This window comes from Rhinatrema bivittatum, chromosome 16 (genome assembly GCF_901001135.1).
Source record: "Rhinatrema bivittatum chromosome 16, aRhiBiv1.1, whole genome shotgun sequence".
Lineage (NCBI taxonomy): Eukaryota > Metazoa > Chordata > Amphibia > Gymnophiona > Rhinatrematidae > Rhinatrema > Rhinatrema bivittatum.
In genome coordinates, this window is record NC_042630.1 from 13410129 (window position 1) to 13431025 (window position 20897).

At 41.5% G+C, this 20897-nt stretch overlaps 1 protein-coding gene across 1 annotated transcript; it reads left to right on the plus strand.

Moving 5' to 3' along the window:
- Positions 1 to 14338: 14338 nt before the first annotated feature.
- LOC115077374 (olfactory receptor 2AP1-like) lies at positions 14339 to 15310 on the plus strand. Its single transcript, XM_029579669.1, has one exon. The coding sequence runs from the start codon at positions 14339 to 14341 to the stop codon at positions 15308 to 15310; it is 972 nt and encodes a 323-aa protein (XP_029435529.1).
- Positions 15311 to 20897: the final 5587 nt, after the last annotated feature.

Below are 20897 nucleotides of genomic sequence, written 5' to 3' on the forward strand. Positions count from 1 at the left end.
TTGATAGTTTCACAGATATGCTTGTCTCGACCATCGCTCTGTGTGGAGCAGAGTGCTTGCATGGTTGTTTACACACGTGCAGAGCAAATGGTTAACCCAGCAAAAGCAAGACAAGCGTAAGGGCAAATTTTAAAAGCGCTGCTCGCGCAAAAAAAAAGGGCCCATGTAGACTTGGTATCTGGGCCGCACACGAGCAACGTGTATTTAAAATGCCGGAAATGGTGCCATACGCGAGCCAGCACAACGGTAGAAGTGGAGTTGCTGGGGGCCGGGCGCGGGCGGCGCACTGGCATTCCTGGGCGATGGCCAACAATTAGGCGTGTAAACTCCATATTTTAAAACCGGCCACTGCAGCATGCGGCGGGCCTGTTACCCACGTATGTTTGTTTCTGCTCCTGTTTCCCCTCTATAGCCCATTGGTCAAACGTTTCACTGTCAGCCAATAGGGCCACAGGGGAGGCGGGAGGCGGGAGCCTGCCTGCAGCCTGTGGGCTCGCAGCATGGTGGTCTCTAATCCTGACCCATGGGAGTGGAAGATACAGTATTGGGTGTGCTCAAGCACCCACAGCACCCATAGAGCAGGCACCTAAGGTGTACACAGTAAATCCAGCTGTAATTTTTAGTGTATACACACAAAACATAGCACATACTCTCATGCAAATACTAAAAAAGACATGCAAATCAAAGTTACTATCATCCTAAGCACTAAGCCTCATTAACAATAGCACAAGGATCTCCAGACCATTATTTTAGTAAGTGCTCCAGAGTGGTCATTAAATGATAGTGTGTCTGCAGGACTGGCATGATAACATTAAACTCTTTGATATGCTTTTATTTGTTTCATACCATTTTGTTATGTTTAACATATGCAAAATCAATAATCTCCCTGCAAAGTTCTATAAAACAGTGGGGAAAGTCCTTGACCCCCTCAGGTCTCCTCCAATATCTTTCACAGTGAAAAGTTTCCACCAGTGCCACCACCCCTGCCATATCCCACTACTGTAAGCTGATCCTGTTACGCCCGACGGTCGCAGACGGCTGCGACCTCTCATGCTCACCTCTTTTCTTGCTACTTCGTCAATTCTCAGAAGAGTGGCGGCCTCCACCAGCGAACGCCGACCTCCCTGGCGTCCCTGGGATGGCGAGGGTAAAGCCAACCGCCATCTTGATCCTGGAGTCACCTAGCATGCGCGCACAGGCCGTATTTAATACACACCATAGCAGGGGTGTCCCCTCCGCATGATGTCACCGCCTTGCTGTATTTAACCTGACTGACCCGACACTCAGACGAGTTAGCAAGGAGTTCTTCTCATTGCTGAATCCACTTCTCCATGGAAGTTCTGGTTCCTGTTTCCAGTCTCGCTGGGTGAACGCTCTGAGTACCCGCTCCTCGGGGGTTCTTTCGCATTCACAGACTATCCACTCCTCGAGGGGGTCTACCTGCCTGAACTATTGGAACCATTCCTTGTGAGTAATTCTCTTCTTGTCTCTTCAGCAAAGTCTGATAGGGCCTTATACTAAATTTGGAGGCAGAGAGGGTAAGAATCAGCTGCAGGTCCCTTTACTTTTTGTTTTATTATTATTAATCCTTTTTTTTTTTTTTGCTTTGACAGCACGACTTTGAAGATATCCAGTTAACTTGAAATTATCAGGGCCGTACAATGCTGGATAAATTAAAAACTTACCTAGATATCTTCAAACACAGCCAGTTAGTTTTCTAAGTTAACATGGAAACATAGAAATGATGGCAGAAAAAGACCAATCGGCCCATCCAGTCTGCCCAGCAAGCTTCACACTTCTTTCCTCTCATACTTATCTGTTTCTCTTGGCTCTTAGCAACCCTTGGTTCTATTTCCCTTTCACCCCCACCAATAATGCAGAGAGCAGTGATGGAGCTGCATCCAAGTGAAATATCAAGCTTGATTAGTTAGGGGTAGTAACCGCCGCAACAAGCAAGCTACACCCATACTTATTTGTTTACCCAGACTATGTTATTATTCAGCCCTTATTGGTTGTTTTTCTTCTCCCCTGCCATTGAAGCAGAGAGCTATACTGGATATGCGTGAAGTATTAGTTTTTCTTCTCCCCTTGCCGTTGAAGCAGAGAGCTATACTGGATATGCGTGAAGTATTAGTTTTTCTTCTCCCCTTGCCGTTGAAGCAGAGAGCTATACTGGATATGCGTGAAGTATTAGTTTTTCTTCTCCCCTGCCGTTGAAGCAGAGAGCTATTCTGGATATGCGTGAAATGTCAGTTTTTCTTCTCCCTTGCAGTCCATCTATATGTTGCCATCTATATGTTCAACAAGGAACAGAGTGAGAACAATAACAATTGTGTTCTAACTGTATCGGGAACAACTATAACTCATTTGAAATAGCCAACACAAGTTAGGGAATACCCTATATTTTAGACGCTCAAATACTGATGAAATTAAACTACTGTATTTATGACCGTCATAATAGGCATCATCGTTTATGCTTTCGCGTATCTCAACTCTGCCTTATATTTAATCATATGGTCATTTCAGTTCTTATTGGAAGAAATTTTGCATTTTTTTCAAAGACTTTTTTGATGCACTTAAAATTATCTGTTAAAAATTATATGTGTGCTAGAATTCCGCACTTATCTTGTTTATTCACGCTCCATCGACCTTCATGGTAGTCTTGCTTCAATCTGCAAGAAACTAGTTGACCCAACACTGAACGGTGTTTCGGACTGCTGCAAGCATTTTCTCCATCCTTTATCAAGGGTGAATGGTTCTGCGTCAAAAAATAAATTTTCGTGAACTTACAATCATCTTTCCATAAAATATACAATAAAACTGGACTACAGCAATTCCGATAACACTTACGGTATCTTTGTGTACTCACTTTTTCGCTCTTACTCCATTTTAACTAAGTTTAACAAATGGCGACCCGGCGTTTTTTTTTTTCTTAACATCCGGCACCCAACCGGAACCGTCTTAAATGCTACTTGTGTTCAAGTTCCGCACAATATGCTAATCTAATCACTGACGTTACATGGACAATTGATGAATCATATCAGAGAATACCACTCGATAGAGGCATTTAAACCGCTAGGACTGACGGTATTCAGCCTGAATATCCACTGTTGTTCCTTTAGATTCAATATTTTATTTATATCTCCCCCACGCGGATGTATATGAACTTTTTCCAAAATTCTCCAACGTAGATCTCCAGATCCATGATTATGTTCTTTAGAATGTAATACCAGAGGAGCTGTCATTTTCTCTGTTGTAATGCAGCTTTTGTGTTCAGTTAATCTTGTGCGTATCATTCTTTTAGTTCTACCTACATAGTACCGTTTACACGGACATTCGATCAAATATATGACATGTGTGGATTTACAGTCAGTGTACACCTGCAACACATGTTTGTACCCGTTCACATTAGTCCATGTTTCCCCTGTAATAACTTGTTTGCACATAGAGCATCCTGTACATGGCCAACTTCCATGCGGTAAATTAGGATCTTCTAACTGCGGTTCTTGTAGAAACGAATGTGTGATGCTGTCCCCTATATTACGGCCGCGGCTGTAAGCCACTATCGGACGATCTTCAAATAATAATGCATGTGGTCTTAACACCGTCCAATGTTGATGGATAGATGCTGCAATTGCTCCGGCTTTATCTGAAAAAGGGATTGAACAGACCAACGGGGGCTTGTTGTCGTGTTGTTTATCTAACAACAACCAGCATCGCGCTACATTTGTAGCTCTTTTCCAAGCTTTTTTGATGTAATGACTAGGATAACCTCTGTTTAGTAACCTTTTTGCTAAAATTTCCACATTGGATTAATTCACTTGACAACAATTTGAAGTTCACCATTGATTTTCATCATTTTCATATCGATTTTTTGGATATACATATTGAAAAAGTAGCCAACAAAATTGTGACGACATTGTTCAGAAAACCGTGTGAAAAAAATACCCTTTTGCACTATTCCAGTTTCCACCCACATCATCTAAGGAAGAATTTGCCAATTGGGCAGTTTTTGCGGTTAAAACGAATATGTAGTGAAAAAAGTTTATTTCAAGCACAAGCGGAAATTTTAGCAAAAAGGTTACTAAACGGAGGTTATCCTAGTTATTCTAGCACACATATAATTTTTAACAGATAATTTTAAGTGCATCAAAAAAGTCTTTGAAAAAAATGCAAAATTTCTTCCAATAAGAACTGAAATGACCATATGATTAAATATAAGGCAGAGTTGAGATATGCGAAAGCATAAACGATGATGCCTATTATGACGGTCATAAATACAGTAGTTTAATTTCATCAGTATTTGAGCATCTAAAATATTGGGTATTCCCTAACTTGTGTTGGCTATTTCAAATGAGCCATCTATATGTTGCCATATCCATCTATATGTTGCCGGAATAACTTTAAGAAAATATATTCAATGCGGTGTTTATCCTGCTGAATACATGGAAAAAAATATCAGACAAACTTTAGCCAGAAAACTTGTCCATTAACCAACGTTTGAATATTAACTAATCCCAGTGGATTTTGCTTCTGAGATGAATATACCCACTGCAATTAAGCTAATCTCACTAGATTAAGGTGGTTGTTTTTATTTTAAATCATCAATATTGGATTTAATTATACCCTATAGACACTATAATGGAAGTAGTAAAGAGGCAGGTGCTTCTCCTCATAGCACCCTATGATATAAATAGATGGATTGGAATGTATATCTCCTATTGCAGTGTTGCATGTAGACCAAGACAGGACAAGTGCACAATAATGACTGCTGAATTCACACAGAAGAAACAGTGTGGCCCAGATGCATGAAAAAAAGAAGCTTCCAGTCCTCCAGCTGGAATGGTAACAGGCATGTGTTTATTTACAAACACTGAAATCATCACTTTGGTCTGTACACTTCCCTGGGCTTTACTGCATCACCACACAAGGTTTCCATCTCATATCGATAGAATGGATATCTTCAGGATAAGGGTTGGTGACACTGATGTATCTGATATTATACTCTCTCAATGTTTGAAGGTATTTAACACTGTCTGTACTATTCAGATTAAAGTAGAGATGCAATAAAGTCAGACATCTGGCCACTCCAGGTGTTTACACATCCACTTAAATCATTTTTATTTTAAATGGAAGAAGCAGAGCAAATAGTAGCAGAATGTAACGAGGATGCAAATTCAGAAATCAGAAGTGGCCAAAATATCAATTTGTAATTTATAGTTTTATTTGAATTATATTCCATTTTCAAGCACATCAAAGTGAATTACATTAAGCTACTATAGGCAATTTCCTGTCCACAGAATTTAATTTAATATATTTTGCTTGGTCCAATAAACAATGTCTCGTTCTCCAATGTATCCTCACTTTTACGTGATTGATATTGGAGCAAACTTTTATAGCCTGTTCCTCAATAAAATGAATCCAATGGCAAGGGAACATTACAAAAGCTTTCTAAAATTTGATTTCAAAATAGAAAATAAATAATCACAGAAAAAAAAGAAACCCTCCCACTGTAACTAACAAAGAAAACCCCAGCACCATCTAATTCTTTCATGTAAATGAAGTTTTGTGGTTTTTTTTAATTTATTGGATTGTTTAAGCAAATAATTCATCATCTCAGCTCCCTGGTATTTCTGGATTCAGATGTAAAGGGGATCATTAAAGCTGTGCTCATTCTGCAGGTTTTTATTCTGAGGAAGCTTTTGGAACGGGGCGGAAACTTTTGGGAAGTTGATTCACCACTCCTGGTTCACCATCCCTGATATCTTACCATTCCTGGGTGGTTTTCTCATTTACATTGGACTTTGTCAATTTTGCCAGCGCTTACTTGGTTTGAAGGGATTTCTCAGGCTTCAAGCTTGTAACTGGAGGTTGGAAATATGTAATAAATGGCCTTAGGGTACTCAATCATTTGTTATAATGAATTAGGGGATGAAAGGACCCCTCAAAGTAGAGGTAGCAAAGTTTTTTTAATCAGACCCCAAAAATAATGTTAAAGAACTCCAGATGATTAACTCTGAAATCTGGACTGAATTACTGTTATTTACAAACTGCTGTACAAGCACCATTGAGTGTGCAAAATCATCACAAATCTGTGCCGAGCGTTTGAACTGATCATTTCACCCATGAGAGATCCGTGGAGTAATGAAATTGCATCACCAGCTTTCATATCTTAGAATTGATCCAAGGAATTTTTTTTTAGGAAAGTTTTCTACTCCTAGCCTTCTTTGATAAACTATGGATCCTTCTCTATTTCCACTTTTGTGTTTTTTCTCTCTTACAGGCAATTTAGTGCATTTGCTAATTGGATCCCATTGTTACTCCCTGTTCCATGTCCTCAGTAGACAGAATATCATAGGGTGGCATTTTCCTTGCAGGAGCTCGTGGCTTCACCAGACATTTCCTCCCTTGCCGTATCTCTGGTAGTATTTCCTCTCTCTTTCCTCTCTGCTCGACTGAATGTACACAAAATGCATAAAAAACTGAACTCACTCTAGTACTCTGAACTGCGCTTTGTAAGATTATGTGAACTGTATTGTTCTGGGCACTATCACTAGTGCTCAAATTACAGGAACTAACACTTTTCTGGAACATACCATGCGGCACTTGTGCTATAAAGTGATGGAGTGGCAGCGCATTTCTTAGAATGAAATTTTGTTTATTTTTTCTTCTTCTCGTTTCTTCCTTCGCATGCGTGTGTGTCTACCTTTCTGCTGAGAGATGAGACCTGATAAGCTTGCTCTGTTTTCCGAGATCAGGAACAGGTTTATTAGAAACATGCAAATGTGCTACAAAGCTGGTGACAGTTCTTTTTAGTTTTATTTATTTATTAATGTATGGCTTAGTAGATGGACAGCTCTTTGCGCAAAATCCAGGTGCTAAATTTTGCAATTTATGGCTCCTAAGCCAGGTAAGTGCAGTCAGAAATAGAAATCAGAATCGAAGAATATAAGAACATGCCATACTGGGTCAGACCAAGGGTCCATCAAGCCCAGCATCCTGTTTCCAAACAGTGGCCAGTCCAGGCCATAAGAACCTAGCAAGTACCCAAAAACCAAGTCTATCCCATGTTACTGTTGCTACTAATAGCAGTGGCTATTTTCTAAGTCGATTTAATTAACAGCAGGTAATGGACTTCTCCTCCAAGAAATTATCCAATCCTTTTTTAAACACATCTACACCAACTGCACTAACCACACCCCTGGCAACAAATTCCAGAGTTTAATTGTGCATTGAGTGAAAAAGAACTTTCTCCGATTAGTCTTAAATGTGCCACATGCTAACTTCATGGAGTGTCCCCTAGTCCTTCTAATATCCAAAAAAGTAAATAACTGATTCACATCTACCCATTCTAGACCCTCTCATGATTTTAAACATTTCTATCATATCCCCCCTCACCCGTCTCTTCTTCAAGCTGAAAAGTCCTAACCTCTTTAGTCTTTCCTCATAGGGGAGCTGTTCCATCCCCTTTAACATTAAAAAGAGCACAGATAGAAGTCAAAGTGTCCCAGAAGATGAATCAGGTGGGCCGATGTAATAAGACCCGAGGCAAAACAGGTGCTAGTTATGAGCGCGGGTTCTGATCAGATGCTGCTTCCGCAGGATGTAAAAAACAAATTATGCAAATGATTTGCAAGCAGAAATCCATGCACATATGGAGAAATGCGCATACCTAAGCACGGTAAGGGCCTATGTAATAAGCGGCCGCATCCACAATCCGTACATAAAAGTGAGTGAGTGAACGGATCTCCCTATTAAGTGAAAGTATGACCCTGGAAAGAATTTTTCATATTTCAAATAACTGTGCTGCAGAAAACATGGCAAATATTTTCATGAATGTTAATTCACACTGGCATAGCAGCGAGATAGGTGATCAGTTGGACCCAAATCTGGATATTCGGGTGCCAACACAGGCACTCAGCCAGGAGCGAATATGGATGCTCTGGCACCCATAAAGGTGCCTAGCAAATGTTACTGCTCAGGCACTGAGCTAGGCACTTAGTTTGTCACAAATGTATAAGATCTGGTACCCAGAGGGGCACCCAGCTAATGTTGCCACTAGGGTACTGAGCTAGGCGCTCAGATGGTCACAATTCTGGCTGCTCGGACGTTGAGAAAAGCTCTTAGGGAAGTCCCTTCCTAAGCTGGCCACTCCAATGCCGAGAAAAGCACCTAGCTACGTTGGCCACTTGGATGCAGAGTTAGGCACTCAGCTAGGTGGTTTTCAGGATGCTCAATACTTAACTCATACCCTGATCATGGCGGTAAAAAACCCATCTTAAAAAACCCTTGCTAACATTAGCGCAAATGCCTGCATTTCCTAAGATTAGCTGATCACCTCCTTTGCATGCCATTAGCATGCATTCATGCAGGAAAAGCTGCGGGTCTGTAAGAGTGCTCATACGCACTTTTTTTTTTCCTCCGCTTACAAAACCCTTATCACATCCCCACATAGGGTTTTGCGCATACAAACACGTGTACAGGCATGCACAAACCCGCGGCAGCTTCGGCGCACCTTATTACATCTGCCCCATGACGGGCACAAAGAGGAAAACTTTCACTGGCTCACGAGCTGCCACCTGTGTACTAGAGGGTGACCATATGTGAGGCAAATCTGAAGGTCATCATATAATATTATTAATTATTTAGTGATGACATACAAGTCCTGAGTTCACTTTCCCTGGGGAGTTTGCACAGTAGAGAGAATAAAGGCAGGTATGGTACTAATATTATATTTGATGTGTGCAAGCATGTTACAATATTACAGAACGTTTTCAAACTCATACAGACTTTTGTTAACTCTGATTCATCACAGCTTCCCTCTTGTCGCCTCTTTCTCTGTACCTGCCTTATTTATTCTGATTGTTCCTGATGGTTTGCTTTAGCCTTTCCTTGGCAAAGGCTGTAACTAATTATGTCATTCTGTATTCGGTATTGTGTGGGATGAGTGCAGCAAGTTTTCAGTCTGTCTGTTCAATCTTTAGAATTTGCTGAAAAAAGTGCTCAAAAAAGCACTTGTACATTTCCGGGCGGATTTTAAAAGCCCTGCTCGCGTAAATCCGCCCGGATTTATGCAAGCAGGGCCTTGCGCGCCTATTTTCCATAGGCCGCCGGCACGCGCAGAGCCCCGGGACGCCCGTAGGTCCCGGGGTTTTTGGAAGGGGGGCGTGTCGGGGGCAGGGCTGAACGATGCGGCGTTTTGGGGGCGGGACGTGGCGTTTCGGGGGCGGGCCCGGGGGCATGGTTTCGGGCCGGTGCGTTCCGGGGGCGTGGCCGCACCCTCCGGAACCGCCCCCGGGTCGGGTCTCGGCGCGCCAGCAGCCCGCTGGCATGCGTGGATTTACGTCTCCCTCCGGGAGGCGTAAATCCATGGATAAAGGTAGGGGGGGGTTTAGATAGGGCCGGGGGGGTGGGTTAGGTAGGGGAAGGGAGGGGATGGTGAGGGGAGGGCGAAAGAGAGTTCCCTCCGAGGCCGCTCTGATTTCGGAGCGGCCTCGGAGGGAACGGAGACAGGCTGCGCGGCTCGGCACGCGCCGGCTGCCCAAAATCGGCAGCCTTGCGCGCGCGCCGATCCAGGATTTTAGAGGATACGCGCGGCTATGCACGTATCTTATAAAATCCAGCGTACTTTTGTTTGCGCCTGCTGCGCAAACAAAAGTACGCGATCGCGCTTTTTTTTTAAATCTACCCCTTCTTGTGCAGTAATTTACAGAAGCATCTTTTCAGACCTGATTATATCAAGTTAGAATAGATATATGTATATAGGCCCAGCTTGAATTACATTGCGGATATGTACAATACTGAGAGTCATTAATTATGAGAAGTCATGGAACTGAAAGCTGCTGTAAATATGGAACACTGACCGTGTGAGCCTTCACACTTCTCAATCGTATAACAATATGCTTGCAGCAGTTCTAGTGAACTGTACTTCAATGTGAACATGTCATCAAATGCCTGTAAAAACAGCTTTAAAATGCAAAGCAAAGATATTTTAATTGGTATTGTAAGCAATTATTTTCTTTCAATTATAGAGTCTAAAATATAACTGCAGATCTTCATAAACAGAGCTGTTCTAGAGTACTAGTAACTCCCAGCACTTTGTAGTACATTTTTAGATTTTACTGTACACAGACATTTGACATTTTGACTTTTCTTTTAATGATATTGTTGATTATTGCATCTAGTTTTTCGTGCACTTGAAGAATAGTTAACTATCAAGAAACTAAAATCCTAAAGCGTGTTCTTGTATAATAAAGTCATATGACACTAACAGTAAAGAAACCACTGTTGTCGCAGACTGTGCCACCACAACCTTGAAACAATTTCACAAAATGCTTAATTATTTTTTGTACTTATTACAAAGCATCAGTTTTTACATAAATATTCCTTTTTCTTTCAGTTAGAGAGCCTAAAAGATAGGTGCATGAAAACGTACATGCGGTGATTCTAGGGTGCAGCCAATCTCGGCGGTTCTAGTGATAGCACTTCAACCTGAACCCAGACCTCTTACCCAAAAACTGGAAACAAAAGATACATCCAATTTCAAATGTGTGAGTTAATTAGTAGGTATGAAAGTGTCTAGACAAGTGTGTGTCTATACCTCTTACAAAATAGCAACTTGAGCACCTATTTATGAACCACAGAGAATGACCCTAGACCAGACATTTTTTCACCCAGTAAAATGTACACCTACTGCAATTATGTGCCTACACTCAAGGATTACAAAATCTCATGTATGTGCGTACATGTTATTTATCTACATATATGCTTTGTTACATGTGAAACTCCTTTGAAAATTCTCTCCTTAGATTGAAAGCCCTATGGAGACAGGGAAATATCTTCTGTTCATCAATGTAATTTGCTTTGAGTTTGCAGTGCAAAGATGTCAGATAGATAAACATACATTTTTTGTTTACTGTGAAAATGTTTAATAAGGAATTGGAGATGGAAGTGGAGTGCCTCAGGGATCTGTATTGGGACCCGTACTTTTCAATATATTTATAAATGATCTGGAAATAAATACAACAAGTGAGGTAATCAAATTTGCAGATGATACAAAATTGTTCAGAGTAGTTAAATCACAAGCAGATTGTGATAAATTGCAGGAAGACCTTCTCAGACTGGAAAATTGGGCATCCAAATGGCAGATGAAATGTAATGTGGATAAGTGCAAGGTGATACATATAGGGAAAAATAACCCATGCTATAGTAACAAAATGTTAGGTTCCATATTAGGAGCTACCACCCAAAAAAGAGATCTAGGTGTCATAGTGGATAACATACTGAAATCATCGGTTCAGTGTTCTGTGGCAGTCAAAAAAGCAAACAGAATGTTGGGAATTATTAGAAAGGGAATGGTGAATAAAACGTAAAATGTCATAATGCCTCTGTATCGCTCCATGGTGAGACCGCACCTTGAATACTGTGTACAATTCTGGTTGCTGCATCTGTAAAAAGATATAGTTGTGATGGAAAAGGTACAGAGAAGGACGACCAAAACGATAAAGGGAATGGAACAGCTCCCCTATGAGGAAAGACTAAAGTGGTTAGGACTTTTCAGTTTGGAGAAGAGACAGCTGAGGGGGGATAGGATAGAGATGTTTAAAATCATGAGAGGTCTAGAACGGGTTAATGTGAATCAGTTATTTACTCTTTCGGATAACAGAAAGACATAGAAACATAGAAACATAGAAATGACAGCAGAAGAAGACCAAACGGCCCATCTAGTCTGCCCAGCAAGCTTCGCACTTTTTTTTTCTTATACTTATCTGTTACTCTTGGCTCTTAGTAACCTTTTGGTTCTATTTATCTTCCACCCCCACCATTAATGCAGAGAGCAGTGTTGGAGCTGCATGTAAGTGAAATATCTAGCTTAATTAGTTAGGGGTAGTAACTGCCGCAATAAGCAAGCTACTCCCATGCTTATTTGTATACCCAGACTATGTAATTCAGGCCTCGTTGGTTATTGTCTGTATATAGATCCACTTTTCTTCATTCCCCCTGCCGTTGAAGCAGAGAGTTATGCTGGATATGCATTTAAAGTGACGTATCACACTTTCTCCCCTGCCGTTGAAGCAGAGAGCTATGCTAGATATGCGTGAAGTATCAGTCTTTCTCCCTTGCCGTTGAAGCAGAGAGCTATCCTGGATATGCATTGAAAGTGAAGTATCAGGCTTATTTAGTTTGGGGTAGTAACCACTGTAACAAGCAAGCTACTCCCTGCTTTTTTGTGAATGCAAAACCTTTTTTCCACATTCATTCACGTCATCTAGACTTTATGGATCCACAGTATTTATCCCATGCACCTTTGAAGTCTTTTACAATTTTAGTCTTCACCACTTCCTCCGGAAGGGCATTCCAGGCATCCACCACCCTCTCCGTGAAGAAATACTTCCTGACACTAGTTCTGAATCTTCCTCCCTGGAGCTTCAAATCGTGACCCCTGGTTCTGCTAATTTTTTTCCATTGTCTTTGGATCATTAAAACCTTTCAAGTATCTGAAAGTCTGTATCATATCACCTCTGCTCCTCCTTTCCTCCAGGGTGTACATATTTAGATTCTTCAATCTCTCCTCATAAGTCATATGATGAAGACCTTCTACCTTTTTGGTCGCCCTTCTCTGGACCGCCTCCATCTTGTCTCTGTCTTTTGGGAGATACGGTCTCCAGAACTGAACACATTACTCCGGGTGAGGCCTCACCAAGGACCTGTACAATGGGATAATCACTTCCCTTTTCTTACTCGATATTCTTCTCTCTATGCAGCCCAGCATTCTTTTGGCTTTAGCTATCGCCTTGTCACATTGTTTCGCTGACTTCAGATCATTAGACACTATCACCCCAAGGTCTCTCTCCTACTCCGTGGACATCAGCCTTTCTCCCCCCATTGAATACAGACTAGGGGGCACTCCATGAAGTTAGCATGTGGCACATTTAAAACTAATCGAGAAAGTTCTTTTTCACTCAACGCACAATTAAACTTTGGAATTTGTTGCCAGAGGATGTGGTTAGTGCAGTTAATGTAGCTGTGTTTAAAAAAGGATTGGATAAGTTCTTGGAGGAGAAGTCCATTACCTGCTATTAATTAAGTTGACTTATAAAATAGCCACTGCTATTACTAGCAACAGTAGCACAGAATAGACTTATGGGTAGATTTTCAAAATCTACACGCGCGCGAACAAAAGTACGCTGGATTTTATAAGATACGCGCGTAACCGCGTGTATCTTATAAAATCCGGGGTCGGCGTGCACAAGGAGGTGCACATTTGTGCAACCTGCGTGCGCCGAGCCCGGCGCGCGCTGCCTGTTCCCTCCGAGGCCGCTCCGAAATCAGAGCGGCCTCGGAGGGAACTTTCCTTCCGCCTCCCCTCCCCTTCCTCTCCCTTCCCCTACCAAACCACCCCCCGGCCCTATCTAAGCCCCCCCCCCCCTACCTTTGTTGGCAGATTTATGTCTGCCTCTGCGTGCGCTAGCGGGCTCCTGGCGCGCCATCACCCAACGTGGCGGCCGTTTCAGAGGCCTTGGCCATGCCCCCGGGCAGGAACCATGCCCCCGGACACACCCCTGAAACGTTGCATCGCTCCCAACACGCCCCCGAAATGCCACATCACTCCCAGCACGCCCCCTGGCACGCCTCCTGACACGCCCCTCCATGCGCGTCCCGGGGCTTGCACGCACTGCCGAGCCTATGCAAAATAGGCTCGGCGCGCGCAGGGGTTTTTAAAAGGGTTACGGGTGTAACCCTTTTAAAATCCGGCCCTTACTTTTTGGGTACTTGCCAGGTTCTTATGGCCTGGATTGGCCATTGTTGGAAACAAGATCCTGGGCTTGATGGACCCTTGGTCTGACCCAGTATGGCATTTTCTTATGTTCTTAGTAGTATCAAAACAAATGCATTTTAATTAGTACTTTCCAGAGTTTAAATGAATTTAAAGCCAAGTGTGTGACACTGCTGTTGTGGGACTTTAACAACATTTGATACAGACTTTTTCTCATGTGGCTGAAATTTCAGCACCTATCATGGAATAAAAATAAGACAACACTTATTTGGCATTTTGGATTTCTGAAAATTAGCAACAAAATATTAAATTAGAAGAGGCATAATAAAAAGGTGTACATTATTTTTATTTATTATAGAAATATAATATATTAAATAAAAGAAGATTAGATTTTCAGTATAAAAAAAGAGAAGGAACAGAGCTAAGAAGACATCTTTGATATCGTGCACAATATCATTGGAGGTGATAATGTCTGTAAGATTCATCAAAGACATTTATTTTTCCTTCCATGTGCATCTCCCAGTCTTTCACTTATCTTTACTTTTATATTTTTTTCTGCAGATGGAAATTATGTCAGACCTGGGACTTGGAAATAAAAGCAGGGTGACAGAGTTCATTTTGCTGGGATTTGGGTTCCTTTACACTTCTGAACTTCAGATTCTGTCCTTCATGGTTCTCCTCCTGATCTACTTATTAACCCTGACTGGGAACAGTCTGATCATCGCCTTGGTATACTTCGATTCCCACCTTCACACGCCCATGTACTTCTTCCTCAGCAACGTGTCATTCATGGATATCTGGGTCACTACCTGCACTGTCCCCAGGATGCTGCTAGATGCCTTGTCAGAGAGGAAATCCATTTCCATTGCTGCTTGTTTTACACAAATCTATTTTTATTACTTCATAGGAGTGGCAGAGTTTATTCTCCTGGCAGTCATGTCCTATGATCGCTATCTGGCGATCTGCCGTCCCCTGCACTATGAGACCATCATGAGCAGTAGAGTTTGCCTATGGCTTATCCTCATCTGTTGGGGAGGCTCTTTCCTGCTGATTACATTTCCTGCCACGTTTATCATGCAGCTATCATTCTGTGGTCCTAATATCATAGATCATTTCTTCTGTGACACGGCGCCTTTGATGGAGATTGCTTGTTCTGATACCCAAACCCTTAAAATAGTTATTTTTATCCTTGCCTCATTTATATTGTTATGTCCTTTGTTTATTACTCTGTTTTCCTATATGTGCATCATCTCCACCATCCTGCGTATGCCATCCACAGTGAGGAGCCAGAAAGCCTTCTCCACCTGTGCCTCCCATCTCATTGTGGTTTTACTGAGCTGTGGAAGTTGCATTTTCATGTATGTGATACCTGATATTAACATAAAAAATCTGAATAAAATGGTGGAATTATTAAGTACCCTTGTAGCCCCCTTGCTAAGCCCCTTCATCTATACTCTAAGAAATGAGAAAGTTAAACAGATCATTAAAGACAAAATTAGTAAGAAACTGAGCTGTCCTGCTTGGGAGACTTAATTGTGATTTTTGAGGACATTCTCTGAGCTTTTAATTTTGCCCCAAATATTCTATCAAATCAACAAACAATGAACAATAAAGTTTTCTCCTGAAAATATTCAGTATTACCTAAAGCTATGTGTTATGAAAAACTACCAAGATATGAAATAATATATTATTAGACATTCTATACATCATTTCCCGTTTGCAGTGAAAAAGAATTCAAACCTGTGTGAAGCAATTTTTTTAAAATGAAGTTTAATGTAAGTTATCAACCAACTCACCTGGTTGTGTATATTATTTGCAATATCAGGCCAGCCCATGTGTACTGAACTTGCTACGGAAAATGAAAACATTTGTCTGGTATTTTTATAATCAGAAAACATTTTTTTTAAATGTTGATTTCATAATATCAGTATCTACCTACTTGGAAAATTTGTCAACAGCAACAGAAAATGCTGATTAAATTCAAGAAGCAATAAATTTCTGGAGAGGTACAGAGGCTATTCAGATAAAGCTGAGATGATAGATTCAAACTAGCAGCTGGGTCTGTCTTGCAGGTTGCAACTTCTATAATAACAAGAAGGCCCAGGGGAAATGCAGGCGCTCACGTGGCCAGGTCTGTCTGGCAGACTGCGCAAGGGACCCAGGAGCCCAGATGTTCTGGCAATGGTAAAACTTGTAATGCAGGCTGCTTAGATTATTACTGAGCTTCCCAGTTAGGGATGGATAAGTTAGGGGTTTTGGGGGAGTAAGAGGGAATTTTCTATTCTCTTCCAGCATAACTTTTGGAGTACGAAGGAGACAGAGAAAATGACTGCTGTGGAAGGAGAAATCTGTCAGGTTGTCTTACTCTGATGCTGGCAGCTCAGAAGCATCCTTAGCTATAGGGTCAGCATAGCTGGGCAAAAGGGATGAGCCAGTTCATCTTTTTTCAGCTTTCATGTACTATGCAAGGTCATCACATAATTTAAAAAACAGAAGGATCAAAGGCGTCAGAGTGAATTAACAGGGTCTGAGAAATCAGTTAATCAATCCAAATTCATTTACATCTTCGCTCCTCCCAAAATATAAATAAATTCTGACATTTGTATTATGTAGTCCAATAAGCGTAAAATGATGATATAATAGATATGCTTGTTTCGACCTGCATATTTTATATTAAAAATGACTGTACAGAACAGGGTACGTTCATGGTTGTTTACGCATGTGCAGCAAATGCTTAACACAGCAAGATCAGAACAACCAGAGGGGTGAATTTTAAAACTGTTCCTCACACAAAACGGCCCATAAACTAATGTATCTGGGCCGCAGGCGAACAACGTTTATTTTAAAAATTATGGGGTAGATTTTAAAACATTCGCGCGGGCAGACTGCCAATTTTGCGCAGCCTTGCGCAAACAAAAGTACGCGCACGCGTATGTTTTTAAGATCTACCTCATTATGCGCATAACTCTGTATTTTAAAACTGGCCGCTGTAGGACGCAGCAGCCCATGATCCATGTATATTTATTTCTGCTCTTGATGGGTTGTAAGTCTGTGGAAGTCTCTGTTATGGCCTAATTCGACTGGGTGATGGGTATGGGTCAACTGAGAGGAGTGCAGGTGGCAGAGGCATCTGGATTACCTCAATATGCTCCTAATCATCTGCCCGCCTGCTGTTTTAAAGTTGCTGTTATAAGAAAGATGAATGGCCATGCTCTCCACAGCTCTTGGTGCATGCAGCGGCAAGAAATACATTAACAAGGTAAGAGCTAACCATCATAGAGAAGAGACACAAGGAATGTGGTCAGTTTTTCCCAGCGTAAGACAGGTATTCTTCAATCAGAGGTAAGCTTACATTACTGCAGATCCAGGGGTAAACAGCCCTTTTGGTGGGGCTTCATATACGATACTCTAAGTAGCAGAACATCAGCTTTTCAGGAAATTCATAAACCCATGTTTTACCTAGATGCAGGTGTGAATATTTGGGGGCTGGGGGCAGGGAATTTATGGAAGGGGATCCTACATGAGCAGAAAGGGCATAAAGAAAATTTATACTACTGCTCACCCATTCACTCTGTCCTGGGAAAAATGACCACACAAAGGGGGTCATTTTCCAAGGAGTTACTGCGGGAGATAATTTCGTAAATCACGCTAACAGCCGTTAACCGCGATTTGCGAATGCAAATTTGTAATTTGGTATTCAGGTGTGTGTTGGGCTCTTAAAATTAGCCCGTAAGTGTCATAAGCACAATAAATAGCACAAGGATTTCCAGAGCCCTGTTTAAATGCCTGCTCCAGAGTAGGCGTTATAGGTTAGAATGTCTGTAGGACTGGCATTCTAATGTTAAAAACTAGGGATGTGCTTTCATTTGATTCATGCCATTTTGTTCAGCATGTACAAAGGCAAAATTAAAACAAAAATTCTCTGCATATCCCTATTAAATAGTAGGGAAAGATCCTGCCCCCAGATCTTCCTCAAATAATTAAAAAAAAAAATAAAAGTCTCCCCTTCAATATCCCACTGCTGATAGCTTGACTTCTCTGAGCCCCTTGATCTCCCATGTCAAGCTGAACCCCAAACCTCCACTTCCACTAACAAACTGAACCCCCCAATGAAGAGCTTTTCCCCAAATCCACTCTCGTCAAACTGACCACCCCCTAAATCCCCCCATCAAACTGAACTCTAAAGCCATGCTGACAAATTGACCCCTTCCCACCAAACCTACCCAATGACAAGTTGAGGGCTAACCCCCAACCACTCTCCTACCTCCCCAGAATAACTTTTTCACCATTCTGGAGGGTCCTCATCCTTGCTGGCAAGAGGATGTGAGATACTTCCTGTGGGGACCACGGCACACTGCCAAATTTCTTCACTTACCAGAAATTCACCACCTATCACACAGTCTGACATGAGATGAAGAGCTACTAAGTGGTATCATACAGCAGTGCGCCACAGAAAGGCACTCACGCCCCTCCTGCTAGTGAAGATGGGGACTCTCTGGAATGCTAAAATTATTCTGGAAGGATGGCACGGACAAAATGTCAGCTTGTCAGTGGTGGGAAAGGTTCAGCAGTAGGGTCAGTTTGTTAGCTGGGAGAGGGTGGGGTCGGAGGAGCAGCCTTACACTGATGAGTTCGGGGATAAATGAAATCCCTCATGCTGATCAGTCCTTTCAGTTTAGGTTAGCTAGCATGCGGGATTTTGAGATGCAGCTCATGAGCATGCCACGCTTTCTGGGTTAGCATGTATAGGGGGGATCCTGCCCCACTTAAAGTTTGTGCCCCACTCTGTTTTAGTAGCAAAGGACATTCACTGTTTTAACCAGAATGTTTTAATGTTGAATTTGCATTGCTGCTGAGTGACCACTGGATGCCCTTGGTTGATTCTGAGCAATGTTGTATTGGAATACGGCACTAACATGACATAAATTAGGTGATTCAATAAATATATTCCTTTAAGATTGGGAGGTTTGGTGATTAGTGGAAAATGAGACCTGGGAAGGTATGTCTGGGTACATTTGGCGGGAGTCTGCCCTTTCTAGTTTGGATATGATAGTGAGAATGACCTCCAGGATGAAGGGGGCCTGGAATAATCGATCAATGGGTTGATGGGGCCCAGGGATTGCTTATGTTTGGAGAGAGAGTCTTGCAGAAGCTTTTCCCCTTCAGGGAAAAGGGCTCAAGGCCATGGTGAGGAAAAGAGAATTCCTCCCACCGAAGAAATGGTCCGGGAGCAAGGGAGATAACCCAGGGACATTTCCTGTATCTGAAAAAAGAGAAGGAGTTGGGTTGGTCCAAGATGAAGAAGAACTCCTTGACGTCCAGAGCAGTACTGCTGGAAGAGTGAAGTTGAGGAGCCCTACAGAGATGTGCGTGATCTATGGACATGTAACATGATGAGGGTTATGTCTAGGAAAGACCATCACATACACATCTTGATAACACCCAACTGTATGCAATGGCACAACATCATAACTGGGCCCCTCTGTGCAACACCTCCCAGGCTTCCTGTTCCTGCAAATATCACCCCTACACATCCATCAGCTTATGATGATTCATAAATTGGTTGAAACCATTCATGCTGCACCTAATACCTTAAAGTGACCTGTTAAAGCTACCTAAGGCTTGGCCTTCCTCTTGGCTTCCTTTATGAAGCAATTTCCCTGACCAGGATCTGTTTGCAATGCAGATACCTTGAGGATCAAGGAATGGTAATTATAGCAATTAGAAACAAATTCTTTTTTTTCAAATCTAACTCATCAACTTGCTGGCTTTCAATTAATTAAAATAAGAATGGTCTCCTACAAAGAGATTCAGTAGAGGTGAAGGGCAAAAAATAATTAATCTACATCACGGAGTCTTCTATGACAACCTGTTCTGAACATACTACAAGGCTTATGAAATAAACTTTAAAATGTAAGTTAAGGTTCTCTTGAGTACGATAAAATTAGTGTTGCTATGTAATAAGACCTTAACATGCATTGTTAAAGCTTGACTGGAAAGATGTTAACGTGAACAAAATAAATTACTCAGCCCATGCCTATCAGTGAAGGGACCTGATATAACATGAGGCTTTATTAAGAGCAAGGATATGATTGTGAAGCCAAAAGCTTCTCAGAAAAATACGCTTAAATTGTTTCCAGAACTGAGGTGGCCAACCTCCTGCTGCAGAACGAATGAAAGAGAATTTCAAATTACTGGCCACATTTCAAGTGACCTTCACGGAACACGCATGCCCACCCATGCTCTGCCCAGACCACGCCCATTCCCTGCCACCTTTTAACTTTTTGATGTGTTTGGTACCGGGAGATAAATGCAGAACTTGGGCGCATTAGTAATGCATATAAATGCATTACTTATATATATATAAATATATATATATATATATATATATATATATATATATATATATATATATAAATGCAGAACTTGGGCGCATTAGTAATGCAGAAACATGGATTATAATCCATGTTTCTGCATTACTAATTTATTGTTTTGTGTTAATGTATAGTTTAATTTTGTTAACTTATTGTTTGATTACTCGATCTCCAATTTCTGTTATAGTTTAATTCTGTCCTATCTTCCGACATCCATGTTTTTACTCTCCCTGTTTTAATGTAACTTCTCATTTCCACTTATACGTTAATTGGTTTCCCCATGTTCTAATGTAAACCGGTACGATAAGACCTGGTCTTGAGTGTCGGTATAGTAAAAGAAGTTAAATAAATAAATTCTTCAAAATCCGCGCAGCACGTGCCGCCCTGAGACAACACGCACATATCTCCTGGCTTTGGCATGTGCAGGGCTTTTAAAATTCGCCTTAAACAGTATTTTGGCTAGCAAATTAGAGCGCAGAAAGAGGGACATATTTTTTTTGATACGAAAAAAATGTCTTTTCAAGAAAAACAGAGACTCATCAAACACTGCTCCACAACTCAAGATAAACAACACATTGGCATGATTGCTATGACCAGAGTTTTCCTTGCTGTGGTTGGTCATTCAAAGAGCTCAGCAAGCATTCTGAGAATTCAAACTGAGCAGAGGGTTTTGTGAAGGTACCCAATAAAAGGGTGCATGACTAAATATTTTGTTTCATATTATTTTTGTTTCAGTTTTATGTTTA

What these genes read in the sequence shown, in the direction of transcription:
- LOC115077374 (XM_029579669.1), top strand. Translation starts at nt 14,339, where the DNA reads ATGGAAATTATGTCAGACCTGGGACTTGGAAATAAAAGCAGGGTGACA.